Below are 17,371 nucleotides of genomic sequence, written 5' to 3' on the forward strand. Positions count from 1 at the left end.
ATACCTAATTAATACCCCAATTAATATAAATATCCTATACTCCAATGGCTTCTTCTATTAGTAACCAATTCTAGCATCAAATGACCTTGTAATGTCACATATAACGATCTCACTATTTACATAATGTGTATCGAGAAGTTTTTGTACTCAGGCTTGCATTTAGAGGAGATATTTGCAAACATGCATCTCAAAAGAGGCTTGTGCCACCTTTAAGCATTAAGGGATTGCAAGGCTTTTACAAGGGTTAAGAGGAAACATGCGTTTTAGAGCTTGTCTACACAATCCCGCAGTGTGATCTATGTGAGTATGAACTGTAGAACACTCTCAAGCGTTGTGTTCTAACTGCCCCAGGTAGCCCATGCTGGCACAAACTAAAAGGGACTGAGTGCATATTAACGTAGTCCTACGTCAACACAAACTGGGCAGTTCGAGCAACACATTAGCGCTCTACAGTTCACACCCCCATAGACCACACTGCAGCATCTGTAGGCAAGCCCTTAGTCATAACCAAAACATTTCCCAACCATACACGTTTTCTTTGAAGTTAAATGAAGAAGACTTGAAAGTGCCTCTAAAAGAAATTATCTTCAGTATTTCTGTAATTGTTTGTGTGGGTTTGAAATGGAGGTTTTCCTCTGTGAAGCAAGGAGGGGGGTGAGAAAGCCCACGTTTACTGCTCTTGATAACAGATCTCTCCACGTTATTTCTCTCTAAAATATCCTGAATAAACCATCCCTGCATTTTTACAAAGTCTTGTATTTGAGAGAGAGCTCATTTCTATACCAGTCTTGTATCTCATACCAGAAGGATGTACCTGGGTTGTTGATCAGAGGAGCTTGCTGATCTGCGGGCTCTTTTGATCAAAATAGTTTTTATTTAAGATCTGCATTTGCAGTATATTTACAACTAACCATTGAAGACATCTGTCAAATATTCTCTACAAAGCAAGTATCACAATAACACTTTTATACAACTTCCAAAACAGAATATAAAAAAAGTGTTAAAAAAAATGGACATTTTACACTGGATGTCAGAGTCTGTGTAAATATATTTGAGGTGATCAGTGTGGCGTTCTTTTCTTTGACACTTTGGGAGTCCAGATCTCAACTTTTCTAAAACTTTTGGAGAGCGTTTGGATTCAACTGAGAGGTATCTGCCATGAAGTTTGGATCATCATCTAAACGCTATTTAGGCAGGGGAGGAAGATATGTTTCTAATGAGGCAGGGTTGATTTGGATCAAACTCTTAAGTAAATGCTGTGTTTTTTTTAATAAAAAAAAAAAACAAAAAAACAGCACACAAGGTTGGGACATAAACGCCTATGAGCATCTCTTTCAGACACCGCATGCCTGGCTAAGGATAAGCCAGGGAAGAGAGAAAATAGCAATATACTGTTGCATTTTTAAAACCCGATTTTTTTCCACTCTCCTGAAAGAGAACCAGAGATGTCTGCCAAGAATACAGTCGATCCTTGCCACTGACCTGTCAGTGAGAAGGAGGGCTGAAGTTTACAGGGTTGAAATTCCTTGGGGAAAGCTGTTCCTTGCCAAATGTCCTCTCTTGCTAAGTATCTTAAGGACGCGGGAATAGTTTCCTTAATCTGTTCTCTGCGGAACTGAACGGGGATCAGCACATTGTAACGCCTCAAAAATGTGACTCCTGCTAATCTGCCTGCTCAACTTCTTGCTAAGAAACCTAAAACCCTTGTGTCCCTCTTGCTCAGCTGCTTGCTGATAACATTGGGTTTGACCAGAACTAACCTGCTGCCTTGTACCTGAAGCAGGGAGTCATGTTCTAATCAAAACCCGGTAATGTCGGGCTAAGACCCTTAAAGGACCCTGAAGGAGTTAGGTGCTGAATTTTCAGTGGGAGTTGGGTACCTAATTTCCTTGGGCACCTGTGAACATCCCAGCCTGAAGCCTCCCAGTACATGGTGCCCATTTCTCTTCAGGATTAGGTGGCCCCAATTCACACAGCCACAGTCTGGCACAAGAGCTCCCCAGCCAGTTTCAGCAGCAGGAGTATGAAATCAGGAGCAGTGTTGTCTAGTGGTCAGAACTGTCAGCTGGGACTCGGGAGTAGAGCTAGATGAATAATCTTTTCTGGGGTCTGAACATTTTTTTTAAAAAATTTTATTTTATTTTTTAAAGTCGGATCAAACTCAAAATGGAATTTTTCAGAATTTTTGGTGAATAGAAAAAGTCCATTTTCCAGAGAGGGTATTCAAACCTGCCTCTCCCACATCCGGGTGAATGTCCTAATCCTTTGGCTAAAGGTTGGGGGAGGGGAACAGCACAGTCACCCCCATCTTCTCCTCCTCTGGCCATTTTGTGAATGGCCAAAACTATTTGTGTCAAATTCAGGAATTGTTCTGGTTCGACCAAAACTGCATTTTTTTTTCCGTCAAAAACCTTATTCATCCATTTCACTCAGCTCTACTCGGGAGACGGGGGTGCAGACTCCGAGTTTAGCAAAGTGTCACACTCGGGTCAGGTCACCCCCTTTAACTTTCCTCCCAGGCTCTTAGGTTTGCCACTTCTGTCCCACTGCCAGCACGTTGGAAATCTGAGCTTCCCAAAAGTTTGACATTTCAGTTAGAGGGGTGTTGGCAGAAGAGCTGGGCCTGAGCCAACTGCTTTTGGGTTTGGAGGGTGGGAGATCAAATCAAAGTTTCAATCCATGTCTCCTCTTCCCTGGGACATGATACTATCTCTACTGCACCAAAGGGGCCATGGGGTCTGCATTTTCAGACATCTATCCGTCATCAATATGTGCACTCATGTCATGTGGTGCTTATGGGAGAAACGTGCATGACAGACCCCTATCCCGTTCTTAAACGACCAGGATTGTACAACTGATCGAACGACGAGTTCACGGGCGTTACTTTTATTTTGTTTATGGAGGTGGGAAGTGCCTACCATAAGCATAACAGCAAAGGAGTGTTTCAAATAGCTGAAGTCAAAACAGTGATTCTGGAAATGGATAAGGGAACACAGTGGGCTGCCTGTATAAGTAGCTGCCTCACCAAGTCTATTAGTACCGCAGAATGTGGATTTAAAAAAAAAGTCACGGGGAGGCCAGAACTTCAAGGTTCAAATCCAGTTCTGAATTTCCCCCAAAGTCTTGGTATGTCCGAAAATGAGATTTGAGATGGGCCTTATCTTTAGACTTCTGGATTCCACCACTTGTATAATGTCTCTCTTCATTATGTATTCATTGTGCAACTTTAATGAACACTTCTTAAGGTAAAATATTGAATGTAGTCCTCATTCTTGTCTGACGTAACGGGTAAACTCTGACATCAGTGAAGCTACCACTGGGACCAAGTATGTCGCTTATACCAATGTGTGATGTATGTCGTTATACACTTACGTTTTTGTTCTCTGTGTTCTGCACGTTTACACTTTTAGAAGCCTGCTTTCTGCTGGGTGCTATTATATAGCAGAGGCTTCCATGGTGCTCCCTCATTCTTCTTATGTTTGTCTTCTCTTATTCTAAAATACAGCATCACTCACATTGGAAGCATGTGGTTTCCCTTTGTGTTGGACAAATAGCATTTAATTAAAATGACAAACAACCTGACCTGTTCAGCAACTTCAGCAATGAATTTGAGGGTCTCGGTCCAATTGCTAGTGGACACACACCAGTTATTAAACTCCTCACCACCACAGCTGGCACCATCACATGTAATCTGAGCAGAGAGGCTCAGAGCTAAATGGACTATAGAGACTGAACTCCATTATCTTCTTTAGAGGTCCTCTCTCCATAACAGGCTTGAATATATTGGTCAGGTAATATGGGAAAGACAGAACACTTGCCCTCCTGTTATTTGTACAATGCCTTTGGAGGGGTAATAAGAGGACAGTTATCCAAGACTGACGCCTTTCCCCGCCAGCAACAAATGGACATTTCTTTCGAGGTAAAAATTTAAGCAAGCTCATTTAACAGTCTCTGTCCCAATTAAATAAACATGATGTGGTGTGAGCTTAGTTCCATCCTGCAAAGAACAGAAAATGACTTTCCTTGAACTCTCTCTTGTATTTTGTGAATATGAAAAAAGTAAAACCACCTTCTATTTAGCTGTAAGTCTGATCTCTAATTTAGTTTGACCTGGGGAGAGAGATCCCCATTAGAGAGTGGAGTCTGATTGGCATTTTGTGGAATGGAATCAGCTAGCCTGGGTGTCGGAGACAACTGAGAATAGTTAAAGACCATAAAATAAAACCTCTTGCTTGCGATCATAGTTAAATCAATGTGAATGAAAGATTAACGAGACTAATTTTTCCTGGGCTGAAATAGATCTGCTCACACGTGGAAATGAAAAACAAAAAACAACCCAGTCTGCAGCTGCTATTTGTCCTAGTCATAGAAAATATGAAAAATCAATTAGAGTTGGAGAGAGGAAACGAAGATCCTAATTAGAGAAGCATTGGTTCAATGTAAATGTCTCCAAAGGTGCACAGTTGGCCTACAATTTGGATTACAGACTTGCCTCAAACAAAGCTACTATACTGTTCTCCAGCCTGCCAATCTCCAGCAGTCTGCTCTACTGCTCACACCGCACTTCTGAGGGGCCAGGTTAGCCAGAGGCCAATTATCAGGACAAGTAGCACCGTGGATCTCAGTTATGCACTATTTTCAGTCATTGTCTTTGACTTGTTCAACTTCATTTGAGCTTATTGGTAGTGGCACCTAGGGGGATGAGTGACCACATCACTAAAACCACTTCCAAAACTGGTCCCAATTATTATTGTTAGTCTTTGCAGGTTTTGACTGAGTCATGAAGACTGACCTGTCCTCTTGATCCTAGAGGGTGGACCCTGTAATTCAGAGGCCAGTCATACAGATGGAGGAAAGAGTGATGAAATCTGGTTGCTACTCCCTATGCTATGTGTCTCATGTGAATACAGACAGGGTTTCAGTCTCTCGGGCTGTCAAATTGGCCTCTTCAACCAGGACTAAATTCACTTACAAGTCTTGTGAAAATAATTTTATTTCTAGACTAAATTATCTAAAAAAGATTAATTTAAGGCCAATAAGACCATCATCATGAGTTACGTTTCACTTAACTAGCCCATGCAATCTTGTTCTCAGGCCCTAGAGTGGGAGGAGAGAGGAGAAAGGTTATTGTCAAACTGACTGTAATTTATTGAAAAATATGTCCCTTTTGCAGCTTTTCTTGCATTTTCATTTGCAAGTTGAGTGTCAGTTATACAATTATAACTCACTCCAGCGCATTCTTTTTCTGGTACCAATCTCTGAAAAGCTGCAATGAGAAAATAACACTGTCCTTGGAAGCCAAATAGAACGAAAAGTCAAAAGTCAACACTTGGGAAAATCAGTGTATTTAGCACTCTGGTGCAGGAGGTTGGGTGACTTCCCATAAACCAAAGATATACTCCCCTGGCAATCACAAACCAACTTGAAGCTGGTTGGCATAATAGTAGCCTTCCGCTCAGGCAAAATGAGTGAGCAGCTAGATGTTTAGTGATAGCCAAAACAACAGAAGCCACCACTCAAATCACAGACTAGCCTTGGCGCAAGGTTGGAGTAGGAGCTAAGCCATGTGATCTGGGGGGAGGGAGGGGTTTTCCCCGGAGACTGAATGCAAATATAGGGGCTGGGTATTATTCGGTGGAGCTGTATTTGTCTAAGTCAGAAGCTGCCGGGAGCTTGAAAATAAATACAGAGCCAGGAAATAAGAGAAACAATGGTTCACGTGGCCCTAAGAGAGAGCTCTTGGGGCAGAGTATTGGTTGGAAAGAGGCTTGGAAGTGTGAACAAGGAAACTGACTCCTACTCTGTTCAGAGAAATAGGAATTTGTGTATGTTCTTTGTAAATAGGATTGCAATAAATACCTGACTCTTTCATCAATTTCTTCTCCTAATGGAAACAATCCAAAAGATTCCAAATATTGGCTAACCACTTGGACTAAAAAGAGTAACCGTCTAATACACTAAAAAGCCCCATATGACACTGCTATAAAGGTAGAAAGAGCGAAAGCCTTACCTTAGTGTTTAAAAAGATGTATATAATCAAATCATCTGTCCCTTTTGGTCATTGGCAGGATTGTTCCTGCATGTTCTCCAGTCATTTGTCCTGTTTTAAATGAACAGAGATGTGAGGCCATCCTCTGATGATCATTATAGAAAAGGAAGTTGCTTACCATATCTCAGTGCAGGTCCAGTATCTGAGATCTTACTGCAAGTGAGCTGTCAACTCAGGCTAGTGGGGTGCCATATGGGCGGTCTTTTAGACCAGCAGTGCCTTGTAGTTTTACACAAACTCATACTCTTGTAGTATCCAAATGTCTGAAGGAAAATCCACAAATGCATATTCCATTGAAATCTTTGTGCCTTCAAGAACAAGTTGCTGAAAGGGCTTTGTGGAACTCTCATTGTTCATAGCAAACTGACTCCTGCTTCTGTTCAGTTGTGTTTGTTGCTCTATTGAGCAAGAAATAATTTGAGCTCTTGTAATGTCCATTCCACAAACTAGCTCTTGAAATCCGTGCCGTGCCGTGCCCAGGGGAGTGATGGGCTTAGAGGGTATATGTACAGATGGGCTGAAAATATTCAGTTTTAAAAAATTACTTGAGCTTTCCTGTTCTGCTTCAGTACTTCTGGCATGTCAAGGCTGCCTTGCCATCTTGAGGCTGTTCCTAACCTCACAATCCCGACTGATTAGTCATCTGGAAAGCTGCTTTAGTTTGGAAAAGTAAATGCTGCACTTGGCCGGAAACTAAGGGAACTTAACAATCTCCTGTCCTTCCTCTGCAATTCTTACTGACCATGCCAAAAATATTCTATCTGACTCCTGTAGTGTAGGTCCAGAATTACTGAGTTCAAGCCGTGACTTAGGGAAAACCCCAATATGACGACATTACATAAGGCTGTGTTAGTCTGAATGGTACAGAGTCCGAGAGAACCTCAGAGTTGGCCCATGTCTGGTAGCATGAATAAGGAATCCCCTTCTTGTTAGCTTCAGTTAAATGCTTCAGATATTTATCCTACTACAAACTTGCTGTTATTTGTCACTTGGTTACGATGCATTTTTTAATTTTTGTTTGCACAGTTCTCGTGTTGTGGAGGTGATGAATATAAAGACTGGAACGTCAATCAGTACCATTCATGCAACGGCAGTGGTCCTCTGGCTTGCGGGGTTCCATACACTTGCTGTATCAAGAAGGTAAGGGAGCTTGAGCGGTTAAGACAAGAAATTGAAGAGTGTTAATTAAAACAGCCATATAACAACTCGCTAGGGCCTTCTTGCATATATTTCCTCTGTCACTTCTCACAATGTGGCTCCTGGTATGAGAGCCATCTTCTCTGCTTATGTCGTCTTCTGAAACGGCCTTCACGTGTGTCTTCTCACATAACGGATCTTTTCTTTTCTCCCCTGCCTACTTGTGTCTATTTTTCTCACTCTCTACCATTAGCCTCTTTATAGACTGTCCTGCATTTATCACTCGACCAGAGGACGACAACTCCATTTCACAGCAACTTTTGAGGTTACAAATTCTTTTCATTCTGCTTTGGAATGAAAACAAAACCTTTCAAAGGGGTTTTGTGAAACGTTTGCATGTGTTAGTCACTCTCGATAGCCTGGGGGGTTAGGATACTGGCCTGAATTCAGAACAGTCTTTCATCCCAGATCACGCTAAACCATGCAGAGCGGAGTAGGGACTTGAACCTAGATTTCCCACTTGCTGGACCAGTAGCTATATCACCAGGCTATAGAATCTCTCTCAAAACCAACCCAAGCTAAAGTGTCAGCATAACAGCATATTTGGCATTCAGACCAGCTCTATTTGTCACGCCGTGTAGACCAGGCTTTGATCAGAATGCTGCCTGCTTGGCACCCCTCTAACCACTAGACTCTGCTCCCTCTCCTGCAGTACCACATCCTGGAGGAGTTGACGCTAATATCCTCCCGCATGCTTGTATGTGTGTGCGCACGCTCTGCATTTCAGAGGGTTGCCCATTTGGAGGACCCTACTTGTCATGACACTGCATCAACTTTTTTCGAAGTGGCCTCTTGACAGTCAGGGCACTGTCCTGTTGCAACTCGTGATCTTTCACAAGCATCTAATGTTGCCTTGGGGGGCTAGTCAGCAGCTTACAAAGTTGGCTTGTAGGATTTGGGCTCAACTCTGACAAAATCGGAACAATCCCTTGAAAATCCAGGACACATGGCACTTCAAATGCAGCCCTACAGGGCCGCTCCATTGAAAATCTGTGTGCTCAAATCTTCAGACGTAACTGAAGAACCAGCAAAAAACAAAGGATCGACAACCCTGGATGCTACAAGAACTCAAGAGACCATCCTGGCAGGCTCAATGCTTGGGGGAGGACTGAGTTAGCTCCATTGTGCCACTTCTAGACCTCTAGGATAGATTTCCAACATCCATGGGGAATTAGCTGGTTGCTTCCCCTTAGTGTTGAGGAGAGGGTTGAATATATTTTTGCTGTTATGCCCCTTACTCTTTAACTTTTCTGATGCGCTCTTCACTGTGGTAAGTAGCGTGTGCACATTTGATCTGTTTGGTCGGAAACATAAGAGAGTTCCTTTTGCGCTTCTTATGCAGTAAAAAGACAGGATGACAAGTCCAAGCTAATGAGAAAATCTATAAAGTCCACTGGGATGATGGCCTTTGCCAGAGACCGTGAAAGGGGCACTCAGTAAAACCATTAGCCTTACTTAAAAAATCAATGCAGTCTCTGTTGATTAGAGACCAGAATGTACTTAACATAGGGATGATTCTTCTGAACCTGTAAGGCTGCAATGTAAGGCCTTCATCTTACTTATCCTTGTCCTACAACTTAACTATTAACCACACATTAATTATACATAAATGAACTGCAAGGATAGATGAATAATACAGTCAGTCACATAACTATATATCATCACATCAAATGATTAACTACAAACCTCCATGTAAACGGGAAAAGCAGTTGAGAAGGGAAGCGAATACGTATGTAGTTCTGTTTAAATGCATTGTACTACAATAATTATACCTAAGCCCACTGTAAATTGCTACATTGTACGTTAAGGAATTGTAAATTGAAAGTATGGCTCCCGTTATTGAAGCTCCTTTTTCACTGAGAATAAGCTAAGTTCTATGAAGTTGCTTGAGCATCAATCATCATTAATACAGTGGCCTTTTTGGTGGTTACCAGTCTAATATGTGCCTTGTAATAGAGTACCAGGAACTATGCCAAGATGCAGCTAGAGGTAAAAATATACCACAGCTGGGCCAGTAGTGAGGCCAGTAGTGCCGTGCAGGCTAGTTATAACAGGCTCCTCTGATAGGAAACATGAAGGGAGGAAGGACTAGAGGGAGTCATGTGATGTAGGGCTTTGCTTTCCAATGCTCTGAGCAGCTCTGATTCCCATTAACTCCTCTGGGAGCTGTAGGCACTCAGCACCTCTGATAATCGGGTCATTGCTGTATGGTGTTGGGCAGGCCGTGTAGGGTGGGACTTTCAAAAGAGTCTAAGGGTACAGCTACACTGCACTCAGAGACGGGACTGCAGCATGTGTGGACATGCCTGAGCTAGCTTTGATCTAGCTTGCTTGAATTAGCAGCACGGGTTATACAAACCCAACCCGGATCCTAGGTATGTATTCACACAGCTCGCCTGTGGACTGGGATAGCAGGAGGTTACGTAGGTTGGAACAGAGATGAATTAGCTGACCTAGGGACTTGGGAAAATAGCAGGACTGGAATAGTAAGGGACCAAAGCAGGTCAGGATGGAGGTGTATTGGCAGAGCTGTGGGTGAGACCCAGGACTGCAATCGCAGCTAGTGCTGAAGATAAGAATTGTGGTATATTGGCATAGCTGTGTTCAGGATGAGTTTGCCAATATCTGTCTCCACTACATCTTGCTCAAACTTGAGTTATTTGTTGTTCTCATGAGTAGTAGACTCTCATTTTTTGGTTGAAGAATGCTGACTATTTCTGAAAACTACCCCATAACACACTACAGGCATGGCTGAATTGTTGGAAAGGTTTAATGGCTGCTCCTACTGTGCATGTTCCTTTACCCAGGAGACTTTGTATCCTTATTAATTCATAGACGTTTCCTTTGCTCTGCTTCTCGAAATCTCCTTCTTCCGCCACCTGCCTGGCACATCACGTAGATGTTCTCTGAAGCTATAGTGGCTCTGAAAAAAAGTTTTTGCCACAGTGCTTATGTTAACAGCTCTTTTCCTTACTTGTTTATGGTCTTGTCTAAGACTCCTGCAGCCCTGACTGGGTCAGCGGGTGGAGAAAGGAAACGTTTTCAAAAGCAGCCACTAATTTTAGATGCTCAACTAGACACACTGAGTGATCTTTCAGAGGTTCTGAACACCAGCAGCTCCCATGAACTTTATTTTTGGAGTTGTGGGTGCTCCGCACGTCTGAAAATCAGACCAACTGCCAAGCTGGGTACCCAAAATCACAAGACTTCCTTAATCGTTTTTGTTTAAATATTTACACTATATGGGCTTTGCTAGCCAATAGCTTCTTCAGCTTCTATTGATGGGCTAGGCTAGAACGTGTCAAGGTTAAACTGTGTAATACACAAACTACTTTCCCCCTCCTATTGCCAATTCCCTGCAAGCAGAGGGGGTTTGAAGTTAGGCTATTAGTGCTCTCAGTAAGCAGAGAGTGAGTGAGGTGATCTCTCCTCTTAGACTAATCTTACCTAGGCTCAACAACTGCATTGCATGGTGGGATTAGACACTCCAGATTAGCACAGCATATAGAACTGCAGCTAGAACTTGCTTTGTCAGATAACTTTGATTTTATGAAAATGGTTTTCATCAAACAAAAATATTCTGAGTTTGGTTTGTGAAAAAGGAAAAAATGTCCCTCAAACCCAAGAATTTTTACTGAAAATGGTTTTTGAAAACCAAACATTTTAACAGAAAATCTGGCAAAAACTAATTTTTTTTTCTGAATTTCCCTGGGAAAAAAAAAGGGCATTTTTTTCAACCAGCTCTATACAGAACCTTTCATTTCTAGCTTATTGGTCAGAATCCAAGCCAGGCTGTGCTTATCTGCTTGATCTGCAAGAGATGAGCTGTAGGGGGAGATCTCAATTCTGGTTTTAATAGACAGTGGCCCACATTATAAAGTACACCACAGTTTGATGAGGATGTCCCCTTGTTAGCAGTCTCACATGACAGGCCAGTTATGACTTGAGCCATGGAGATGGACTTGGAGGAGATTCCTCTAGAGAGCGATTGAGGCACCGGGGTGGGTTGGCATGCATTGCTGCTGAGGTCTGCAGCGATTCTAAAGCCGCACGCAGCACTCCCGTCCCCAGCATCTCTCACGCATGAAATTCACAAAACAGAACTTTAAAAAATCAGACCCAAATCCAACAAGCCAGACAATACATTTCACCCTGGCAGCTTCTCGCACAATCAGCACTGGGAGTTGGAATTTGCCCATCCTAGTCTATCCAAGCTTAACTGAAATGGAAGCCTTTCACTCACAGCACGGAATCCAATTGGGGTTAATGTTCCTTCAAATACGAGACCGCGTTTGCTGGTGGCTCTTTTAAGGCTACATCTGCATGATGAGCTACAGGTGTGATTCCCCTGCTCATGTACACGTACTCCTCTCCTTGAGCTAGTGCCAACATAAATAGCCGCCTAGCTGCTTAGCACAAGTGCTAGTAACAGGACCATGGCTTAGCCGAGCCAAGCACAACCTGCCTGAAACTGGTTGGTACGTACTCAGCACAGCTGAGCCATTTCCCTCTGCTACTACCCATGCTACTGCAGCCACGCTGCTATTTATGCTGGCGCTAACTCAATAAATCACACCCCTAGCTCGTAGTGTTGATGATGTAGCCAGTGTCAGCAAGCCTGGTGCATAGCTACAGAATCTGACGTTTATTGGGGGGTGGGCAGCTTCCCCCTGTATTTCAGCCAGTGCTGTGAGGACGGGGAGATTGGCAGGTCTCCCGGCTGACGTTAAACTTTTCAGAAATAGTTTCAATAATCCGAGTGCTCATTAGTTCACGTCCCCTCCAGATAAGACGGCGTATGGCATCACTGCTACTTGCTGTAATTGGGACTTGACAATGAGTGCCTCACCCATCTAAACTATTTAAAAAAGGAAGTGGCAGAAGATGAGTTGCTGAGAAATCATGCCTGTTCAAGCAAAAATGCTTGCAATGTTGGAATTTGATTTCATATGGGCTCTTGGATTGCATGGGAAAGCAAGACAAGAATAAAAAAAAATCTTCACCAATATTTGGTTCCTATAACATTTGTCACTCTTAGCAGACGTGGACAGTTTTAGTCTGAGATTTTTCAAGGCCACCTAAAAGGATTTAAGCATCTAGAGCCTATTCATTTTCGTGGGAACTGGGCATCCAAAGCCCTTAGGTGGCTTTGAAAATCTCTGAAGGCTGCAGCCTGATTGATTGTGACAGAGTGAATATCTGGCATAACAATCCCAAGAGCTGACAAGGTCAAGGAGACTGATGGCCTGATTCTCAGAGTTACTGAAATGCTCACAGCTCCTATCAAAGTCGATAGGAATTGTGGATGGCACCTCTCGAAATCAAGTCAGAAGGGTACAAGATGAAGCCACCTCAGGTATGTTCTGGGAGAGAGCGCGCTTGAGTCCAAGGAGATAAAAGGAAACAATCTAGATCAGGCCCAGTAGATTTTTCCAGAGGGGTGGAGGGACTTAAGTCTTCAGTAAGCCAGGGATAAAAGGTATATATGTTATATACTGATGTTCCCGCTGAAGTAAAATATAGTCAGTAAGACAGTATAGTCCATGCCTGCTTTCTCTGTTTACACTGGCCTGGCCGACCCTAGTAAAGATTTGCCAGTATAGCTAGACCAGCAAAACCTCCTAATGCAGACACAGTTTTTGTACCAGCAAGAGTGTTTTTGCCAGTATAGGTTATACCAGTTCCCAGAACAAGATAAGCTCTACTGGAAAAGCACTGTTGCTGGTAAACACTAAGACTTTTGCTGGTATAGAAATGTCATAAAGAAAATTTCAACCCCTAACCAACATTACTATACAGGCAAAAGTTTCTAGTGGGGACCTGGCTTTAGTCCCAAGTTAGTACATCTGGGTTAGAGCTCAGCAGTGTGGTAGACTTGGGAATCACCGCACCAGAACAGGCCAAAGGATCATTTAAGGTATGTCTACGCTGTAATTAAACACCTGTGGCTGGCCCATGTCAGCTGACTCAGGCTCACACTACAGGGCTGGAAAATTGCGGTGTAGCTATTCGGGCTTGGGTTTGAGCCTGAACCCTGGGACCCTGCAAGGAGAAAGGGTCCCAGAGCCCGAATTCCAGCCCCAATGCCTTCACGTCAATTTTGCAGCCCTGTAGCATGAGTCCGAGTCTGCTGACATGGGCCAGCCACAGTGTTTAATTGCAATGTAGACACACCCTTATAGTTTGGTATCCCGTTGCTGGCGGCAGCCAATGCTGGATGCCTCAGATAAAGGTGCAGCGCATCCTCCCTACAATAATGAACCAAATTCTGCAAGTTTATACCATAAAAGGCCCCTCAGTTATTACAGTGTTTTATCTTGGGATGTTTGTTCTCTCGAATGTTCATTGTTGGAATATGTGACTTTCAAAAGAGACCTATGTAGGGAAAATACCTGAAATAAATCACACTTTTTTTTTCTCTCAATTTCATACTTCATTTTGCAAAGATCAGTCTGTTCTCCTCCTGCCTCCTCCCCTACGCTTGCTCAGCCCTTCCTTTTATTCCGTAGGGAGCATTCCCGGAGAGCGATGGTGACGGGCTGGGATTCTCGTATTGGGTTCTTTGCCATTCGTCTTCACTTCCAGTTTTTGTGTCATAAATAAGTTGATTAAATATCCTGCCAGGAGATGGCGAGTGGTCTGCGATGTTATTAATCAGAATTTATGGTTTGTTTTCTCAGCTCGGGTGGTTGGCTGGGGAGTTAGAGGCAGTCAGTTGGCTGAACAGCTCCATGAGTTGGCACTATGCTGTGAAGCCAGAGAGAATTAAAAACAAAAAAAAAACCCCTCTATGCTTGGAAAATGAAGAGGAATAGCCTGCTTGTTATGGATCCAGGACCACGAGGTGCCCATTTTGGAGAAGGAAAAGTTACCGGTAGTTACACTGTCAGCACTTTGGGGCCGGGACCGTCTTTTTGTGTTGTGTTTGTATAGCACCTGGCTTAGCAGGATTCTGGTCCATGACTGGGTCTCCTTTGTGCTACCAGAATACAGATAATTCATGAGTATGTAAATTTTATCTGGTGAATGAACAGAAAGCAGATGCCATTGGCAAGTCACTGTGGCGCTCTGTGCCTCAGTTTCCCCATCTGTAAAATGGGGATAACAAACTAGACCTCCATTTGTAAAGAGCTTTCAGATCTACAGCTGAAAAGTGCTATATAAGAGCTAGGTGATATTGTTATTATCTTGGCACATTCAGAGATTCATTTACTGTAACGTAACTAGAAAGTGGCCTGCTTGAACACAGTATGCAATCCTCAAAATGTGTTTTTGAAGTTTTGAAGGTGTCCACGTTAGCAGCTGCAGTTTGTGGTTTATAGGTTTTTATTTTAAATTTGAAGTTGCAGTTACTTGGTGATTATTTATAAAGTAAGACGTAGCTCAAACAAAATTTGTTTCCCATTTTAATGAGTTACTTCTGAATTCTTTTTAGCAATCAATCTGGTTACTTCCATCTTGCTTAAAGTCTGATATGCTGCAGACTGATAGCTTGCATAAGAGATGAACAGAAAATGACTGGCCAGTCTTTTAGGCAAAGGAAATGTGGTATTCAAAAACGGCAACTATAATGGTCAGCCTGACATCTATTCAGGGCAAAAAAATAGAAATGAAGAAGCTGATATGGGATTCAATTAATAAAGGGATTAAAGGGCAGGAATATAATTAATGCCAGTCAACATGGTTTTATGGAGAATCAGTCTTGTCAGACAAATCTGATTTCGTTCTTTGAGGAGATTTACAAGTTTGGTTGATGAAAAATAACTGAGTGGATGTAATTTACTTAGACTTTTGTAAGGCATTTGACTTAGTACTGCATGACATCCCGATTTAAAAAGTTAGCAGTATACACTATCAATAAAGCACACGTGAAATGGATGAGGAATAGGCAAATTGATCTTAAAAAGTAGCCATTGATGGGGAATCATCATCATCAAATGGAGATGTTTCCAGAGAAGTTCCTCAGGGATCAGTACTAGCTCCAGTTCCATTTAATATTTTCATCAGTGATCTGGACATGAATGTAAAATCATTGCAGATAAAACTTGCAGATGACAAAGATTGGTAGTATGGTATATGATGCAGACAGGGCAGTCATACAGAGCAATCTGGATTGCTTGGTATGTCGGCCCATTCAAACAAAATGGGTTTTAATACAGCCAAATGCAAAGTTACCCATGTAGGACAAAGGGATGTAGGTCATAGCTACAGAATGGGGGACTGTCTCTTGGGAAGCTGTGACTGAAAAGGATTTAGGGGTCATAGTGGGAAAGCAACTGACCATGAGCTCCCAGTACAGTGCTGAAGCAAGGGGGCTAATGTGATTCTTGGATACAGGGCAGTCGTGAGCTGGAGTTGGGAGGTGACTTTTACCTCTGTCTATGACACTGACACTGATTCTGGAATAGTGTCTACAGTTCTGGTGTCCACATTTTTAAAAGTTGGTTGAAAAATTGGGGAGCGTTGAGGAAAAGAGCCATGAAAGTGATTTGAGGGCTATAGAAAATGGCTTACCAGGAGAGACTTGGAGCTCCATCTGTTCAGTTTATCAAAAAGAAGGTTGAGATGTGGTTTGATTACAGTGTGTAAGGACCTTCACAGGAAGAAAATACCAGGTATTAAAGGGCTCTTTAATCTAGTAAAGAAACGCAGAATAGGAATCAGTGGCTGGAAGCTGAAGTTAGACAAATTTGAATTAGAAATAAGACCCATTTTTAACAGTTGAGAGTGATTAACGATTGGAACAAACTACTAAGAGGAGTGGTGGATTCTCCATCTCTTGAAGTCTTCAGATCAAGACTGGATGCTTTTCTGGAAGATATGCCTTAGCCAAACACGCGTTATTGGGCTCAATACAGGGGTACATACATGAAATGTAATCGTTCATGATATATAGGAGGTCAGATTAGGTGATCTAATAGTCCCTTCTGCCCTTAGACTCCATGAAATGAAATCAAGTGTGATGCAGCCACTGCACGATATTAGCCCAAATCACTCATTGCTTGTGTATCCTATTTTACTATTAAAGCCAATGAGGGCTCTGAGTGCAGAAAGCTTGCAGGTTGGGACTAGGAGTGACCCACCTGGACAGAAATTTGCAGGTGCCATTCTGCAGTTGTTTGCATATCCTCACTTGCAAGTGCAAAATGTGACTACACAAAGGGAGGCCGTCATTTAAAAATCAGACTCTAAATCCTGAGATTTACTAGGGTATTAGGAAAATGTTATCCTCATTGTACATCTTGGGAAACTGAGGAAATGGGAGGCCCCGAACATCACACAATAAGTGGATGGCAAAGCCAAGTAACGAGCCTTGTTAACCAGGCCTCTTATGGTAACCATTAGATTCCCTACCTTCCTGCTATTGCCTGCCTGCTGTTTTCACTGGATGGTCCTGACCCTCTTGAATCAATTCATCTCTTGATTAATTACTTAGATTGAATTCTTACCATCCCAGAAGATGCAGCTAGTCATGCACCAGCTTTTCTGCAAAGAACAAATATCTCTCACTTCCATTTCTAGCTAGCTTATAATAAATTCACTGGGGTTGTTCTTTGCCTTTCTCTGTGACATGTAGCAAGCTTAATAAAAATTTCTAAGGCCCACGTCGAACAGCAGAGAAAAAGAACATAATTAACTCCATTGTCAGCCTTGTTTCTAAGTCTCTCGATTTAATAAAGTTATTAGGCTTCATTGACACCTTCCAATGTTCGAAAGAGCACAGCACTTCAATCTGTGTTAGCTGGAATGTATCTGTTGACAGAGCCATTGCAATGATATTATTGCTGGTCTCCCCGCATTCGAGGAGATGGGGGAAAACATCAATGTGAATCTGATTAACAAGGGTGTCTTTGTGAAGGGTTCATTGGGCGTACCTGCTCCTCTTTACTCTGACAGAGCATGATGGCTCAAGTGGGAGTGTCTGTTCCATGATCTTGATAACCCTTTGATCAGAAATATAATATCTAGGATGGTAGTGTGAAGTGTGCTCTGGCAACCCACAAGAGACTCTGTTCAGATCTTTGAGAGAGATGTGGCTGCTGGGAGGTGAAACAACGACCATCTGTCTTAAGCACCTCTCTGCTATGTAAAGAAATCCGCCAATAATAATAAAACTCTGTTATT

General features: G+C 42.6%; 1 protein-coding gene across 1 annotated transcript in view; it reads left to right on the forward strand.

Moving 5' to 3' along the window:
• Nucleotides 1-17,371, forward strand: part of LOC102945440 (tetraspanin-15) — a 197,522-nt gene that overhangs the window by 121,369 nt on the left and 58,782 nt on the right. Inside the window, exon 6 of the mRNA XM_027829685.3 lies at nucleotides 7,076-7,189. Within this exon, the coding sequence (XP_027685486.1) occupies nucleotides 7,076-7,189 (114 nt within the window). The remainder of the gene's footprint in view (nucleotides 1-7,075; nucleotides 7,190-17,371) is intronic.

This window comes from Chelonia mydas, chromosome 26 (genome assembly GCF_015237465.2).
Source record: "Chelonia mydas isolate rCheMyd1 chromosome 26, rCheMyd1.pri.v2, whole genome shotgun sequence".
NCBI classification, from domain to species: Eukaryota; Metazoa; Chordata; order Testudines; family Cheloniidae; genus Chelonia; species Chelonia mydas.